The sequence below is a fragment of the Corvus hawaiiensis genome, chromosome 4 (assembly GCF_020740725.1).
Source record: "Corvus hawaiiensis isolate bCorHaw1 chromosome 4, bCorHaw1.pri.cur, whole genome shotgun sequence".
Taxonomy (NCBI): domain Eukaryota; kingdom Metazoa; phylum Chordata; class Aves; order Passeriformes; family Corvidae; genus Corvus; species Corvus hawaiiensis.
Genome location: NC_063216.1, coordinates 73,950,725 through 73,966,298, shown reverse-complemented (window position 1 = coordinate 73,966,298; position 15,574 = coordinate 73,950,725). Strand labels below are relative to the sequence as shown.

Here is a 15,574-nt window from a genome sequence, read left to right as displayed (position 1 = left end):
GCCCTGGGGAGCTGTTCCAGTGCCCAACCACCCTGCGGGTGAAGAATCTTTTCCTGATATCCAACCTAAACCTCCCCTGACACAACTTCAGGCTACTCCCACAGGTCCTATCACTGGTCACCAGACAGAAGAGATCTGCCAGCCCGTCTGCTCCCCATCATGAGGAAGTTGCAGACCACCATGAGCTCTCCCCTCTCCAGGTGTTCGGAGTTGAATGCTGTGTGAGTGAGAGAAACCTGTGCTTGTTCTGCCATCTGCGCTCCTTTGGAACCATGGTGGTAACAACACCAACCACAGTTAACTAAGCCTCTTTCTTATATATTGAATTGTAAGTGCAGAGAGGAGTCTAGTGAGAAACAAGCCATTCTGAAAATTAAACAGTATTTTTATTATGGATATTCTGTCAAGGCTTGATAGAGCAGTTAGAAGAAATGCTTTTTGTCAGTTACATAATTCCAAATAAAAAGATCAGAACCATTCCACAAATGCTTTTTTGTGCTCTACAAGTAAAGCAAAGGACCTTGATTACAAGAACAGTTGTACTTCTAAATCACCCAACTTGGGGCAGTTTTCAACTGAATTTCTCATTGTCCAGTTCTAGAACTTCATAAAAGGAACTTGGAGCGGTTTTTCTGCTGCACGCTTCAGAGCCAATGCGTAAGTATAAACCCTGGCATCTACTGCCAGATGTTCCTCTGCTACTAGTTCTGAAAATAAAAGAAAAAAAATATGAGATGCTCTTAAAACCTCACCTTTACAGAAATGTAAGTCCTTGCTAAAATGAAGATAAGTAGTGTTCTAGACACTGCAAACACCTACTGCTATGACTCACTCTCATACCTGGCCAGGTCTCTCAAAGCTTTTTGCTTAACATACAGTATTCCAGGATGTGAAATACCACGAGGAGCCCTGAGAAGGAAAGGGATTCCTGAAGCTCAAGTTAGTGCATTTAATGTGTCAGAAAGCTCTTACCATCAATCCTTTGAAGCAGGTCATTCTTTGGGAGTGAAACAACTTCGACAAATTCTAGGAGAGAAGAAAAAGATTTACATACCCTTAAATTAGTGAACAGTAGAGAAATTCACCTCTGTGTTCTGTTTCTTGCATTTTAGAAGGGGAAAGAAACTGATTTAATGCTCATCACCATCCAAAACTTGTAAGCCTTATCAAAAAAAAGTCAATTAAATGGGGGAAGGCAGTGACTGGGTTCATTAAAACACATGTTTGGCAGAAAGAAGCTGGGAAATAGTTGAGAAAAAAGTAGCTGACAGCTACGAAGGATTAGAATCCTAAAAGCAGAAACCTCCCTTTTGAGAATGGAAAATACACTGTTGAAGGAGACTTTTGTTTGGCTTCTCTTGGAATGGATTGGAGATGCATTTCAAGACCAAACCATCTCAAAGGGTTTGTTCATGATGAATTAACATTGGCCTACCCCTCCCCTGTCTCTCTGAATTATTTGTCTTTGGGGCTTGACCTATAGCTGTTGGGGGTTCATTAATTTGAATTTCCTGTAATACTGGTGCTATAGGTGCAATACTTGGAAAGATAATTGACGCAATCATGCCCCACAGGAATTTGCATCTAGGCCAAAGTCAACCTCAGGCACATTTGATTAGGGTCAAGAGATTACCCAAGCACAAATAAAAACCAGTTTTAACTGACTTTTTCTAAGTAAAACTTGCCATACGAAGATCACACTTGACCTTATTGTCAATGGGAACACAGTCACATTACATACCTCCATCATCTGCAAGTGAAAAAAGATGTAATAAGGGATTGAAATACACTAGAATTTACAGTTAAAAAGCATTTGATGGCTGACTGACTGTGATTGACACTAATTACTTCTGGAGTGAAGCTACAACTGAGAGCAGTATCTAGGTTCACAAGTGCTTATGGCCCTCACTGAAATTTGGCACCAAAATGTTTTATTCTGAGTGTGCCACAGCTGACACTTCACATCTGGGCTTCTCCAGTGAATTCAGCAGAGACACACTCTGCTCATCTAGACTGCAGGATATTGATTGGAAGGATGTGCAGCATCCAAATCAGCTAGGCCAGAAGAGATGCAGTGGTGGGGTTAATTGTTTTAAACCTATTGTTTTGTTATCTTCTCAAAATTTTCAAATAAATGGTACAAAACTCACCAAGGTTTTGCTTAGGTCTCGTGTTCTCAGCCTCATCTCCATTAATGATGACACTCACTATGTGTGTGGTGCTGTTTGACACACCTGGGTCCAAGCACAGAGCTGCCAACAAGTACATTTGAGAGAGGAGAGGTTCATTTTCAAAGCAGGAGTCAGGCACCTTGACATTTTATCAAAAGCTTTCACAGAAATGTATCTGATACAATAGAAGAATATATATTTGGCAGACATTCATGCTGTAAGAGTAGCAAAAACTTTGTTTTCACATGTTCTTAGAAGTAATGTGTCTGTAACTGAGCTTTTTTACAGACCCCTGGTAACACTAGTCTTCAGCAGCCAAGTTTACTTTCTATTCCACAGACTCAAGATTTACTGTAAACTACCCCTTACAGACTTCCTCAGTCTGTTGGGGTCTAATTTTGCCATCACCTGTCTCCAGCCTCTCTCAATCCCCAGCATGCAGTTGTACCCAGTAGCTGAGAGACAAGTCTCAACTGCAATGACATTTCCTTGAAATCCCACCTAAGTTGCCTCACCTACCTTCTCAAGTTTGATTTATGATCCTCATTTTGCCTTCTTTATTGCCATTTTATCTTATGTTGGAAGCATGGGATTGGAACAACCATGTTCCAAAGGATCTCTGAATTTACTCCAATTACTCTCCTTTCTTCTTTCCAGCTGGAGAACCCAAGCACAGTCACCTCCCCACAGCTGACAGGAGGGTGACCTCTGCATCAGGCAGCTATTTTTTTCTAAGTTCACAGATGCTGTTTACAGAAGTCCAGCAATTTAGACCTTTACACTAAAATGCCAAATCACAGCTTGAATAATTGGGTTTTGTGTAAAGGACCTTAATTAATAGCATTTTCCTCCCTACAGACATCAAACTTTTACTTCAGACAGAAGTTCAGCAACTGACGCACATCAAGGACTGAAGTTTCACTTTTACAGCCATGAGATGCTACCCTGCTAATCTGCATAGGCTTTGCTGCTTGGATTTTCCCTTTGGTTTAGAGCGTTTTAGACATTTAGAGTAGCCACCAAGACAGAATTAGCTTTGGTGGGAAAAAATAAATAAAAGCAAAAGACCTGGAGTACATTCAATGACTTCCCCTTTATAGCCAGTTTCTTCCTTCAGCTCTCGAAGTGCAGCACTTTCTGCTGACTCGTTTTCCTCAATAAGGCCTGGGAGATACATAATACACAAAAACAATTAAAAGCCTCTCACTTAACTGCAGTACCCATCCCAAGATTAATCAAGCTTTATGGAAGAGGGGAAACATCCTCACTACTCTGTCTTTACAGAGGGATAAATGTTAGGAAGGATTCCAGTCCCTGGATTCATTATGCTGCTGCCCACATCCTTAACTGATTATCTACACATATTTGCCTTCCCCAAAAATGGCATTAATATTCTCATGAGGGAAAGAAGCCAAATGCTTTGACTCTTAGAGAAAGGAGAAGTGGAGGGAATTTTCTCCAATCTGCTAAAACAAGCTTATTTTGGTTTTTTTCCTTATCAAATATTTCTATTTTGGAATAACACATGGAGCTCAGCATGGTTTTCCAGCTAGAGCTTCATTAAGATCACAGAACCAACTAAGTTGGAGAAGACCTTGGAGATCATCAAGTCTAACCTATAAAATACATATAACCTATAAAACATATAAAGATTGACACTCCAAGCACATTTAAACACACTGAACCATATGTGACTCATCCCAATGTTTCAGCCATGTACCTGCAGGAAATTCCAAGCAGTAGCCATTGATTGGGGGCCTGAACTGTTTCACCAGCACAATGCAGTCGTAGTGCAGGGTTCTCTGTAGCACTGCTATCACTGCTACACCTACAGCAGCGATGGGAGACACAAGGACATGGAATGTGAGTGTAGCAGAAAGTGAGATTTTAGTACGAGATCTGGAAAGGAACCCACACACTGCTACTCTGAGCAATGTTTAGATGCCTGCTCCAGAATCCTGAATGATGAATTTAAGCTCTTTATACCATGCATGGTGAGAGATCTTCAAAGCTCCCCACATGTGAGAGGCACACATACCAAGGAAGACTGAGCCTCAGGCAAGGGCTCTCCTGCCTGCAGAAACTGTTTGGAAGGCTCTGTAGGGAACTCTCTACTATACTCCTTCCATGTGTAAATCATGTCCCAAAGAGCCCCTTGACCCCTTGACCCCTAACAGGAGACCCAATCACCAGTTTGTGAGCTACTCCATGTCAGGGTACCCATGATATCTTTGGAAGTGCTCCATCATTTTAAAGTGAACACAATGATCTTGGGAAAGCACTCCCACCAGTAAGGTTCTGGTTCTTCAGCACTTAAGCTAGCATTTCATTAGCTCAGGGGTATAGCCAGCTCTGCCAAACTACCTGTTCTACAGCCTCATTCATTCAGGAACAGACCAACTCTAAATCTGAACTGTCAGCTTATCAGAAGCGCTTTTACAGGGCAAAAATGCAAACAAAAAAAGCCACCAGTGTCTTACCATCAGCTGTAACTCCTTTTTTGTTGCCAGTACGCTTTACAGTTTCCCAAGTTCTGTTTAAACAGAGAAAAGAACAAATGAATACCTAAATCATCTTCTACCCTTGCTACTTTCATTAAAAGCAAAAGGTACCATCACACAGTGAGGTCTTGTAAGCAACCAGCCTTAGGCAGGCCCTGTCATACAGTGGCACTATAAAACGTCTGTAGCATAATTTTCTTTTGCCTACTTAAGGAAGGAGAGAGGAAATAGTTAATTTTAGTTACACAAAAGATCCAATCTTGCTAATTGTAAGAGGATACTTTGCTGATGAACTGGGAGGCACTAGAGAAAACAATCAGTACAGAATCTAACACATTAAGGGGAGGGAACTAAAGCCGTGTACATAATCCTACATAAACACAGCAAAACTAAAGAGTACAAAAGAATTGGACAGAAATAATAACACACAAGAGGACATTAATTTGTCAATAATATGCAAGGTCCAGCACCACCAACAGGGAAAAAAGAACCCTTAATGAAGAACCAGAAAAGCCACAGGATGGACTCTCTGATTGTCACGGAGTAGTTGCACAGCTAGAACATCCTTCTGTGTAGCATCTTTCCAAAGAACTGGAAATGCAAGACAATCCAGGGTCCAACATGCCCAGGAGGATTTAGGAGCCAAATTCAATCCAAATGCTTGCACATCTGCTGGAGTAAATCTCTTTCTCCTGAACAGCAGGAACTCCAAAGGAACCTCACAATGAATAACTCTCATCTTGTGTGGAGTGATGGGTTTGTAATGCTCATGTTCTCTAGCCTGGGGCCAGTCTGTACAATTGGGAATCTGGAACACCAGAGAGGCAATTACCTGGTTTTCCCAAAGGGATCTGTATAAGTTGTTTCTGCAAGCTTCAACCATTGTCTTTCTACGATTACCTAAAATAAAGAACTCTTTGTTAAATACATGATAAAATTAATCCAAAGATTTGGGAGAAAGAACACAACTATTTTTAGATCCTTTTGAAGACAAAATTTCAGCATCACAACACACCCAAGAATGTGCAACAGCATTCCTGTTGCTAATACAGAAAAAAAATTTACTCTAAATTCTTGAATATGAATAAAAAAATAACCCCAAGACAGTAACTTTTCTTAACATGAGTTTAATAACCAAGTTTTGATGAATTCAGTGGGATTTTACGTACTGGAACGTCTTCATTTTCTAAGTAGGATTTTGCAAGGGTAATACATCAGCTCCATAAGGGTCTCTGGGCTGCACAGACTTTAACTGCACTGGTGCCCACGAGTGCCCCATCAGCAGAGAGCACAGCCCAAAGGCTGAGCATGCAAGACTGAAAACCAAACTACCCTGAAACTTTTCTTGCCCTGCCCTCAGACTGTGGCCTCGTGTAACTGCTGTTTTCTGCAGCTGTGAGAGTGGTACATACCTGCCCCTTCAGGATTCTGAGAGCTGCTGAGAGAGCGCTTGGCATTAACACTATGGCCAAATCTCTTTTCTGAGCTAAATGAGTTTATATTCCCTATGATGTTTCCTCATCTTTTATGTAATTAATTTAAAAGAGAAAAATCCCTAGATATTAGCCCTGCAGTTTGCTTCTTTTATTGTAACTTGTTTTAAAATGAGTTATTTTTATTATTACTTTGATGGGTAAAGAATATCTGCTCACAACAGTATGAATGTGCCTTCCCAGAAAAAGGAAGAATCAAGTAAGATCAGCTCCCACTTTTCATGGAAAGTATTCCAGCATCAGACCACACAGTTACTGCAGTTACAGAACCACTTCTGATATAAGAGCCACTGGCAGAGAGAGGGTAAACACTTCTCTGTATTAAGCCCACAAAATGATTGAAAAAAATAAATAGCTTCATATATGCAAGATCTAATTATAAACTTCCAGTGATACCAAAGAGTACATTGTTTTAAAAGAGGATAACTAAGAAACATTAAAAAAAACCCCAACCAACAACAAACCAAACAAACCCATAAAAAACTCAAGCAAAACCAAGCAAAAAATAGGATAAAATGAAAATGCTGATGCAAAAACCCGTGCTCTTAATAGAAAACCCAAAAAATTTACAAAAATTAAATCCTTCATGCTTGTGAAATATTCATATTTAAAAAATGTCCACGAGAACAGATATAATCCAAACAAATCTCTTCTTTCCTTGTGCCTTGAAACTGGAAGAAATTACAAGACTGTGTTCACTCCATGAAGAACAAATAAAAGAAACCACATTTGTGTTATAACAAGAGGGGCACACTGCCAAACCTGCCTCAACACCAAAGATTAACTACTAAGAATTCACTTAAAAGGGAACAGAAACAAATACAGGCAGTGTAGGGTGAAAGTGCTTCTAATAAGAATGAAGTACCTCCAGAATCCTTCCTTAGGACTGATATTATTCTTACTACTTCCTTACTGATGTCTTTGAAACGGCGATTATCTAAATTCAAATCCTTCCAGGAAACATAAAAGGTGGTACAATCCTAAATGTTAAAGCAACCCTTAGTGGTTTACCATCTTAAAGAAACAGAAAGCTGTTTGAAATAGAAAACTGTTGCTGAGTTTCATAACCCACCAATTTGTAAAGTCTCTCAGAGATACCAGCATTATTTCTGAACATGGAAAAACCTCCTGAACAGACAATACAAGAAACAGATGAAAAATCCGAAAAAAGAAAAGCAGCTTAAAATAATTTTATACTAAAATAATTCATAATAATCTTAATAATAAGATTTCTCTCTCCTCATTGACAACCTGTATAGTTATTTCAATAAAGAGGAACGTCACATCTTTTAAACTCTCTGACAATCAGGAAGAAGTGCTCTGTCTGTTGAGTAGGTTTTTATGAACATACAGCCTCTACAGCATTTTGTACTCTGCACCCACAAACTCACAATAATTGTTACTTAACAACAAAACATGTCAAACCCAAGCATGCTGTACCTCTTCCTTAAGGACGAATTGTTTAGCTGTTTTTGTAACTTCTGTGGATGTCTCAGCTGCCATTTTCAGGAATGTTAGGCTTTCCCCTCCTGTGCAAAGTCCAGATATATATGAAACACAATCAATATTTGCTTTCAGTGTAAAGTTAAAAGGTTCATTCCTGCACTGTAACTTAACAAATATAGCTTGCTGGAGAAAGTCAGGGGCTTGTGATGGCAAGTTCAATTCATGTTTTCAGCTCCACCCAATGATTTCAGAGTCAAATAATTCAAAGGAGAAATGTAAATTTGGGTCAAATCCCTGACTTGCATGGTTTTAATAGTCCTATCAGCTATCAAGTAGCTGTGCTGGCTGAAGACACTTTTCTTAACAGAAAATTCAAGTATCAAACACACATACAGACAATTCATCCATTTCAGTCAAATTGTTTCATTCTGATCTGGGTGAAATGCTCTGTCAACAGTGTCTGGACAACAGGACTATGCACTCCACTGTGAAAGTGGGGAAAAAACCTTATACTAAGAGAACTTCAGCGGTAAAAACTATCTGCTATTAAGAATCACAACTAGAACCTACCTCCACCTTACATCACAAATAAACACATAAATGACTCAGTCCTTCCACTAAAAAACAAGGTCAAAAAACTACACGTGTGTTCCAAGTCTATGCAGCATGTGGGGCTGGTGTGACCACAGCGTATCAGTCTCTTACTGGGAATGATGCGCCCAATACCATGCAAAAGGCAGCATTTTCAGTAAAATATGCCCAAAGCAAGGCTCTGCACCTGCAGCCCAGTGCCTCAGCCTGCATCTCCAGGAAAGTGAGATTATCCACTCCCTCCATCCAGTTCCAGCCTAAAGGCACAGCAGGCAGCAGAAAAAAAAAATGTATTAGAGACTGACCCTGTGTCACTGCGGAACTATGGGGCACTTTCAGCACAGAAACTTATACCAGGGAAATCATCTCCGATATTAACTTAATCCTGAAGTCCTGAAAATCACCATGAATCATAAGCAAAAGCCAATGAAAAGAAACAAACCAGTTTAAACACCAGGAGAGATGAGATAATATTAAAGATCTCGATCATCCATAGCATTGATGGTCATAAACTTTCCATAAAATCAAAAGGAATCTTTCCATGACCTCAACTATGGATTAATCAGGCTCTCTGTGGTCTCTAGCAATGAACAGTACCACAGTGTGTGAAGACATTCTCTGTCAAGCCCAATTTTAGCACTTTCATTTTTTACTTCATCTTTATCCTTTTACGGTAGCATCTGCTGCACATTTGTGAAACACGAAAGAGCAACAATCAGCTTTCATACACACTGGATTGACATTTATTTCCACCAAGTAGTTAAAAGGAACAGGTAGGCCGATATACTTCTGTTTATTAGCAGGAGTAAAACTAAAGTACATGAAACCATTTCCTCCGTCTGTACACAGGGCAGGCTCTTTCTTAAGTGTTTTTGGATGAAGTAGATCATAGAGGTCAAACGTGCAGATCGGTTTTATGTAACATAAGTCTTGAAAAGAAACCCTGACCTGTGAAACCACAGTCCATTCCTTCAAAAATATGTTCTATAATATTCTCTTAAAACAATGAAGGTCCTTGTCAAAACTACATAGGTTTATTATTTACCTTACAGCTATTTGTATGAAAAACTGCTCAGGAACCTCACTTGCTTATGTTCCAGTTTCTATCCCACTTCAGTTCAGTTAGCTGTTCCAATGTTTGGAAGTCCCTTCTCTTAGGATTGAAGAGTTTTATCTGGACAATGGCCATGGTCTCATGCTGTGACTCTCAAATACAAGATCAAGCTTTCCACCAAACATGCAAAAGAAGCACAGCCCAGGAGAAACAGTCACAGGAGGCTCTGTGTGATGTCTTTAAAAACATTAAAACCTTACATACCCAGCTACAACAAATTCACCTCCTACATTAGGAAAGAATTATAGCCTTTTGCATCGTCAATATAAATATATCAAAGGAGTAGAGAGCAAACCACAGCCTTGTTGAAGTTCTTTTGGATTGGGCTAAATCTTCTTCTTTTACTCTCCCCTCACAGGAAATCCTGTTCCATTGATCACACTAATCCTTCTGCACAACTATCAGTGTATCTTTCTCAAATGTGGACTACCACAGTTGTACCACGAAAAAAACACACTAGAACCGCATCTCATGGCAGAAGCTATTTTCACCACACCTTGCTCTCTTCTGAGAAATTGAGGGGTAACTTACTACTTAAAATAACGAAAAAAATATACAGTTTCAGTGGTTTGAATTATCACTAAAACCTAAAATGGGAGAACACCTCAAAGAGAGGGGAACACTGATCTAGCCCGGCTTCTGTAGTTTGGATCTCCTCCACAAGTGGGTGCAGTAACTCTACGTATAGTGACATTTTTTAAAGTTCCACCAAAACAGCATTTTTGCTCAGATTTAGCTGGCTGTATAGAAGTGAGAATTTCTGCTGTTAGAAAGCTGAAATACCATTTGGTTAAATGAAGACTGCAATTCTGGCATCTCACGTTAGTCATGCTGTCAAGGATGACAACATCTTTTGTTCATAAACAAAATTAGCTGCAACTGAAAATTAAATTTAACACTAAAATGTTAGGTTTCTAAAGGCCTATTTAGCTTTCAGAACATGCCGTGTCTTCCAGCCCTCTAACAGGAAGGTTCTTCTATCTCATAAAATTCCCTCTGCATATAAATATGAGTTCATTTGAGTTAAAAATTCAATGCAGCTGATACAGCAGCCTGGGAACCCGGCTACCTGACTTAGAATTACATGAGCTCTTAAGAACAGACATTTTTAATAGTTATAAATACAATCTTAAGAATATGTCAAAGTGCCCACATTTATCAGCTGCCTTAACACAAATCAACAGCACTCAAACTATCAATTATGGGGAAAAATAAATGTTTTCTACTTTGAGAGTTTTTGTGCCCAGTATTACAGGGTGCTGCTGGCAAATGATGCTACTTCTTCCATTTATTTCATACTGGGGTCAAATTCTGTCCTGAAAAGGCCATGCCATTTATGAAACATGTAACTTTATTCCCATTGTTTTTTCCTTTATTGAGTGGCTTCCTTTCAAGGCAGCACCCAGCCATTCTATAGTTTCCAAATTATCCTTCACAGGAGTTAAAATTTTAAGCCAACTGAGGTCTGTGAATCAGCTTAAGAGAGAAGCCAAGATATCAGAACTATACTTTCATATTAATACTTAGATAAATCGATTAGCTTTTCTAAATCACTTTTCAGAAGAAATTCTCTGATCCAAACACACATTCCAGCTGACAGCAAACAGATTCAATGGAAGCTCAGCAACAGGGTCTCATGGCAAGCCCAAGGTCAAACAAAATACAGGTTTTCTCATAAAGAATGTGCAAAAGAGACACTAGCAACATTTTAAGCACGATTTAACCAACAGCACTCTGAGAAAGGTACACTGAAGATAAACATCATTAAAAACTCCTAAGGCACTTCAAACTTGTTACTTGCACTTTAGTGCTATGATTCTAGAAACAATATCAATTACTTAGCAATTAAGTTGATGGGAGGAAGAAAAGTAAGTGGAAAACGTTTCATTTTTATCATGGTATTTAGAAGCATGGATGACACACCGAGTGCCAAATAAAATATGAACAAATAACTGCAGAGCAAGCAACAACAAGGATTATCTCGCATAACCAGAAGAGGGTTAGAGGCAGCTCCATGTTGTTATCAAACTTCCCAACAGCTGAGGTGTTACAAGGCTGGAGGAGACATCCCCAAACTGCAGATATGAGAGTACACAAGGAAACATCGTATGGAAACACCACCATGCAAGGGACACGCAGCCACAGACACAACAGCTGAATCACGGGGCTTAAAAAAACCCTCACGATACTCTGTTAATGCTTGACTTGGGACTACACAAAATGAAATAGTGGTTGATGAAAAACTTAAGCTGACAATGTGCGCTCACAGCCCAGAAAGCCAAAGGGGTCCTGGGCTGCATCCAAAGATTGTGCCCCTCTCCCCTGCCCCTGTGAGAGCCCACCTGGAGCACTCTGCGCGGTTCCGTGTCCCAACATAACAAGGACATGGAACTGCTGGAGCAAGTCCAGAGGAGGCCACCAAGTTGATAAGGGGACTGGAGCACCTCCCCTACAAAGACAGGCTGAGAAAATTGGAGAAGGTTGCATGGACACCTCCGAGCACCTTCCAGTAAATGAAGGGGCTACAGGGAAGCTGTAGAGGGACTGTTCATCAGAACTGTAGTGATAGAACAAGGAGTAATGGGTCAAATTGAAAAGAGGAGAAATTTAGGTTAGATATTAGGAAGAAATTCTTTACTGTGAGGGTGGTGAGACACTAGAACAGGTTGCCCAGGGAGCTGTGGATGCCCCAACCCTGGCAGCGTTCAAAGCCAGGCTGGATAAAGCCGTGAGCGACCTGGTCTCGTGGGAGGTGCCCCCGCCCATGGCAGGGGGGTGATTGAAACTGGATGATCTCTAAGGTCCCTTCCAACCCCTTAACATTCTGTGAGTCTATGAAACAGCTCCATGCAGGAAACACGCAGGCACAGGGAAGACAGCAGAACCTGAAAGGATAACACGTTACTCAGTTATTCCTTGGCTCGGGGCGGGGCAGGGCAGAGCAGAGCGAAGGCAGCGCTGCCGAAGGCTCCGGGACGCTGCCGCCGAGCGGGTCCAGCACCCGGCAGCGCTGAGGCGGCGGGGGCGGAGCGGGCCGGGGGCGGGGCCGAGCCCTGTGCGCCGGCGATGGCGCCGGGCAGCGCCCGGAGCTGCGCGGGAGGTTCCGGGCGGAGCGGGAGCTTCCGGGAGCGGCCGGGTTGAGGAGGAGGAAGAGGAGGATGAAGAAAGAGCAGGTGGCGCACTGCCAGTTCTCCGTGTGGTACCCGCTCTTCAAGGCCGTCACCATCCGCAGGTGAGCGCGGCGAGGTGCGCCGGGGGCTGTGAGAGGCGGTGCGGGCCGTAGGGGTGCGGTGTGGGGTGAGGGTGGGGAGGAGTGTGGGGCGCCGGAGGTGGTCCTGCCCCTCCACTCCGCCCTGGTGAGGCCCATCTGGAGTGCTGCCTCCGGTTCTCAGAGCAGGAGGGACATGGAGCTCCCGGAGCAGGTCCAGTGCAGGGCTACGTGGATGATTAAGGGACTGCAAAAGCTGAGGGAACTGGGCCTGTTCAGCCTCGGGAATGAAGGAATGGTTTGGGTTCGGAGGGATCTTAAAAATTATCTGGTCCCAGTCTGCTGCCACGGGCAGAGACACCTTCCTCTAGACCAGGTTGTTCAGAGCCCTGTCCAACCTGGCCTTGAACACTTCCAGGGATGGGGCAGCCATAGCTTCTCTAGGCAACCTGTGCCAGGGCCTCACCACCCTCACAGGAAAGATTTTCTTCCTAATATCTATCTAAACCGACTCTCTCACAATTTGAACCCATTGCCCTGTATGCTGTCACTACAAGCTCTTGTCAATAGTCTTGCTCCATCTTTCCTGTAAGTTCCCTTCAGGTACTGGAAGGAGAAAGAGATGACTGAGAGGGAAGTTCATTAATGCATATAAATATCTAAAGAGGGAGTGCCAAAGGGTGGACTAGGCTCTGCTTGGTGGCACCCAGCAATAGAAGGCAAGGGGAAGAAACTGATGCACAAGAAGTTCCACCTGAACATGAGGAAGAACTTCTGTCTTGTGCAGTGACCAAGCACTGAAACTGATTGTCCAGAGAGGGCGTGGAGTCTCTGTCACTGGAGCTATTCCAGAACTGTCTGGACACAGCCCTGTGCCATGTGCTCTGGGATGGCCCTGCGTGAGCAGGGAGGTTGGATCAGATGAGCCACTGTGGTCCCGATTCTATGGGGCTGGGCTGGGTTGGGTTGGAAATTTGCTTGTGGTGGGGCAGGGTTGGGTGAGATAGAGGTGACCTGTGTGGGGCAGAGCTGGGGTGGAGGTGGTGAAGGATTGAATGAGCCATCAGCTGCAGTCCCGGGAGCTGGGGTCTTGCCTCTACACTCTGATGGGGTGTTTTGGGAAGCCCTGGGACAGGCCAGGTACCCCTGTGCTTCCTGCTCTCCTGGTGTGACTCCATGCTCAGCATTAGAAGATACCCACACTGTTCCTACTATCCACATCCTGCTATCCACACTGCTGTTCCTACTTGCTTACTTAAAAAACCTGACTGAATAGATCCAAACCAAGTGGCTGACTTGGTGTTTCTGTGTATTTCTGGAAGGCATAGAAAATTCTTCAGGTTCTAAGGTGCTGCTACAGGTCACGAGATAGTTACAAGAACTACCAGTAACTCAGGAAAGTCAGGACAGTTGCCCTGTTGGATCAAAAAGTGCTGACATCATGCTTTTAGTAATCAAAGCATTTGATCTTTTATGATTTTTAGTGTTTAACACAGGCTTATTTTTGGTACATTTAGTGATAGTCCTGCATTTTTGGAACATTAAGATGGTATAGCCAAATTTTGGTTTGGATTTCAGAAGGGAAACCTTTAGTTTGAGCAACTTGTTGTCTCCTTCTCACAGGCTGCCCACAATTTACTTGGAATTTCTTAGAGCTTTGAAGGAGTGGGGTATTTTTGTGTATTTAGTCTAAAATTTTTGTCCTATAGTACCCTGGAGGGAAAATGGGCATTGCTTTTTGGGTGTGGCATAAGATGGGAGAAACACTATGGAAGAACAGTTCTCTTAGAGGATAAAACATAGTGTTATTGAAGTATGTGCTATTAAAAACCCAAATGATTTTATTCAACTAGGTTTTTATTATAGCAAGTATTAATAAGGTATTAAAGAGATTTTCATTTTTCTTCCAGTGTCATACTTCCCCTGCCAGAGAATGTGAAAGAATATTTGCTGGATGATGGAACACTCGTGGTTTCTGGAAGGTAAGGCGTGTTTTGTCCTCAGCTTCCAAGTATTAATGATGTTTTATATTCACAGCACCATTTTGTATATATATATTGTATTGAGCATGATGAGTTTTTGAGTTTGACCAGTGTGACTGCAGTAAACCTCATACTGTGTAAGCATGTGAATGGGCTGACTGTTGTTAGTGCAGCTTGATTTGCTGCTGCCTGAAGAATCCTAAAATCCATGAACTACAATTCATGCTAGACCATTTCATTTTTTCTATGCTTTTCCCTGTGGAGTGTACCAAGCTCTGGAATGCTCAGCTGCTGGTTTGTGTTAGGTCCAATTCACAGGCTTGACCTGTCCCATGCCAGTCCAGGGGTGAAGTGACGTTACCTGAGTTTAATTCTCAATAAAATAACCTATATACAAACTCAATAATTAGGAACATTTAATATAATCATTTGCATACGTGTAATCCATGCATATGACAAAGCTGAATGTCCCATATGTACACCCATGCCAGGATTTTGGATGGAGAAGAATGAGATGGATAGATAGCAGGAACAGTTGGTAAGAACCCAGGCCTTGCTCTTTGTGTTCTGCTTGGGATCTCACTATGTGGTCTCCTTGTGAAATGGTTGCTGCATGCATCTTGTTAATGATGAAACTCAGAAATCAGTGATTCCATGATTCCCTAACTGGTAGTTTGCCCCTTGCAGAGCAACCAGTGAGGCTGTGAGTGAAAGGGAGCTTTTTCTGATTTATAAATTGAAGCTGTTTAAATGCCTTGTAAAGATGAAAGGGTTTATTTTTTAATTTAATTTTTAATTTCTATTCTTTTCTTTCTAATTTCTTTCTAAATTCTTTTTCTTATTAAAGGGTATCCAGAAAATTAGAATTGTTTTTTAAACCATTTTGGATCAAAAGTAGTATTGTCACCTGCTTCTGCAGAATTGTGCAATTTATTTAGCAGCAGCTGTTTATTTTAATAAGCCTTCAGAAAAGCTGAATTTGAGGGTTTGACTTAACAGCTGTGTTCTACAATTTTGCTGTCTTCAATGGAGTAATGGACAGCTGTATGATTGACTTAAATTACATTT

General features: G+C 41.7%; 2 protein-coding genes across 3 annotated transcripts in view; one reads left to right on the top strand and one right to left on the bottom strand.

The window, feature by feature from the left end:
- Positions 1-367: 367 nt before the first annotated feature.
- NUDT5 (nudix hydrolase 5) lies at positions 368-12,351 on the bottom strand. Of its 2 annotated transcripts, none has more exons than XM_048302734.1 (10): positions 12,202-12,351; positions 7,606-7,694; positions 5,505-5,572; positions 4,652-4,704; positions 3,892-3,999; positions 3,240-3,335; positions 2,151-2,252; positions 1,742-1,750; positions 973-1,026; positions 368-707 (listed from the first exon to the last, which is right to left on the bottom strand). In XM_048302734.1, exons 2-10 carry the CDS (start codon positions 7,666-7,668, stop codon positions 598-600), a joined length of 663 nt encoding a protein of 220 aa, XP_048158691.1. In that variant the 5' UTR covers positions 7,669-7,694; positions 12,202-12,351; the 3' UTR covers positions 368-597. The 2 variants fall into 2 exon arrangements, with proteins under 2 accessions (XP_048158691.1, XP_048158690.1); XM_048302733.1 differs by having other exon boundaries at positions 12,222-12,351.
- Positions 12,352-12,372: 21 nt separating this feature from the next.
- The window catches only part of CDC123 (cell division cycle 123), a 32,970-nt gene continuing 29,768 nt past the window's right edge, over positions 12,373-15,574 (top strand). Inside the window, exons 1-2 of the mRNA XM_048302732.1 lie at positions 12,373-12,548; positions 14,435-14,506. Coding sequence (XP_048158689.1) covers positions 12,475-12,548; positions 14,435-14,506 — 146 coding nt within the window. The 5' untranslated portion in view covers positions 12,373-12,474. The remainder of the gene's footprint in view (positions 12,549-14,434; positions 14,507-15,574) is intronic.

Excerpts from the sequence above, each read along its gene's own strand:
- NUDT5 (XM_048302734.1), bottom strand. The coding sequence starts at position 7,668 with ATGGCAGCTGAGACATCCACAGAAGTTACAAAAACAGCTAAACAATTC. Across the intron at positions 4,705-5,504 it reads GATCCCTTTGGGAAAACCAG|AACTTGGGAAACTGTAAAGC; the intron begins GTAATTGCCTCT and ends CTGTTTAAACAG. Across the intron at positions 708-972 it reads CCTGCTTCAAAGGATTGATG|AACTAGTAGCAGAGGAACAT; the intron begins GTAAGAGCTTTC and ends TTTTATTTTCAG.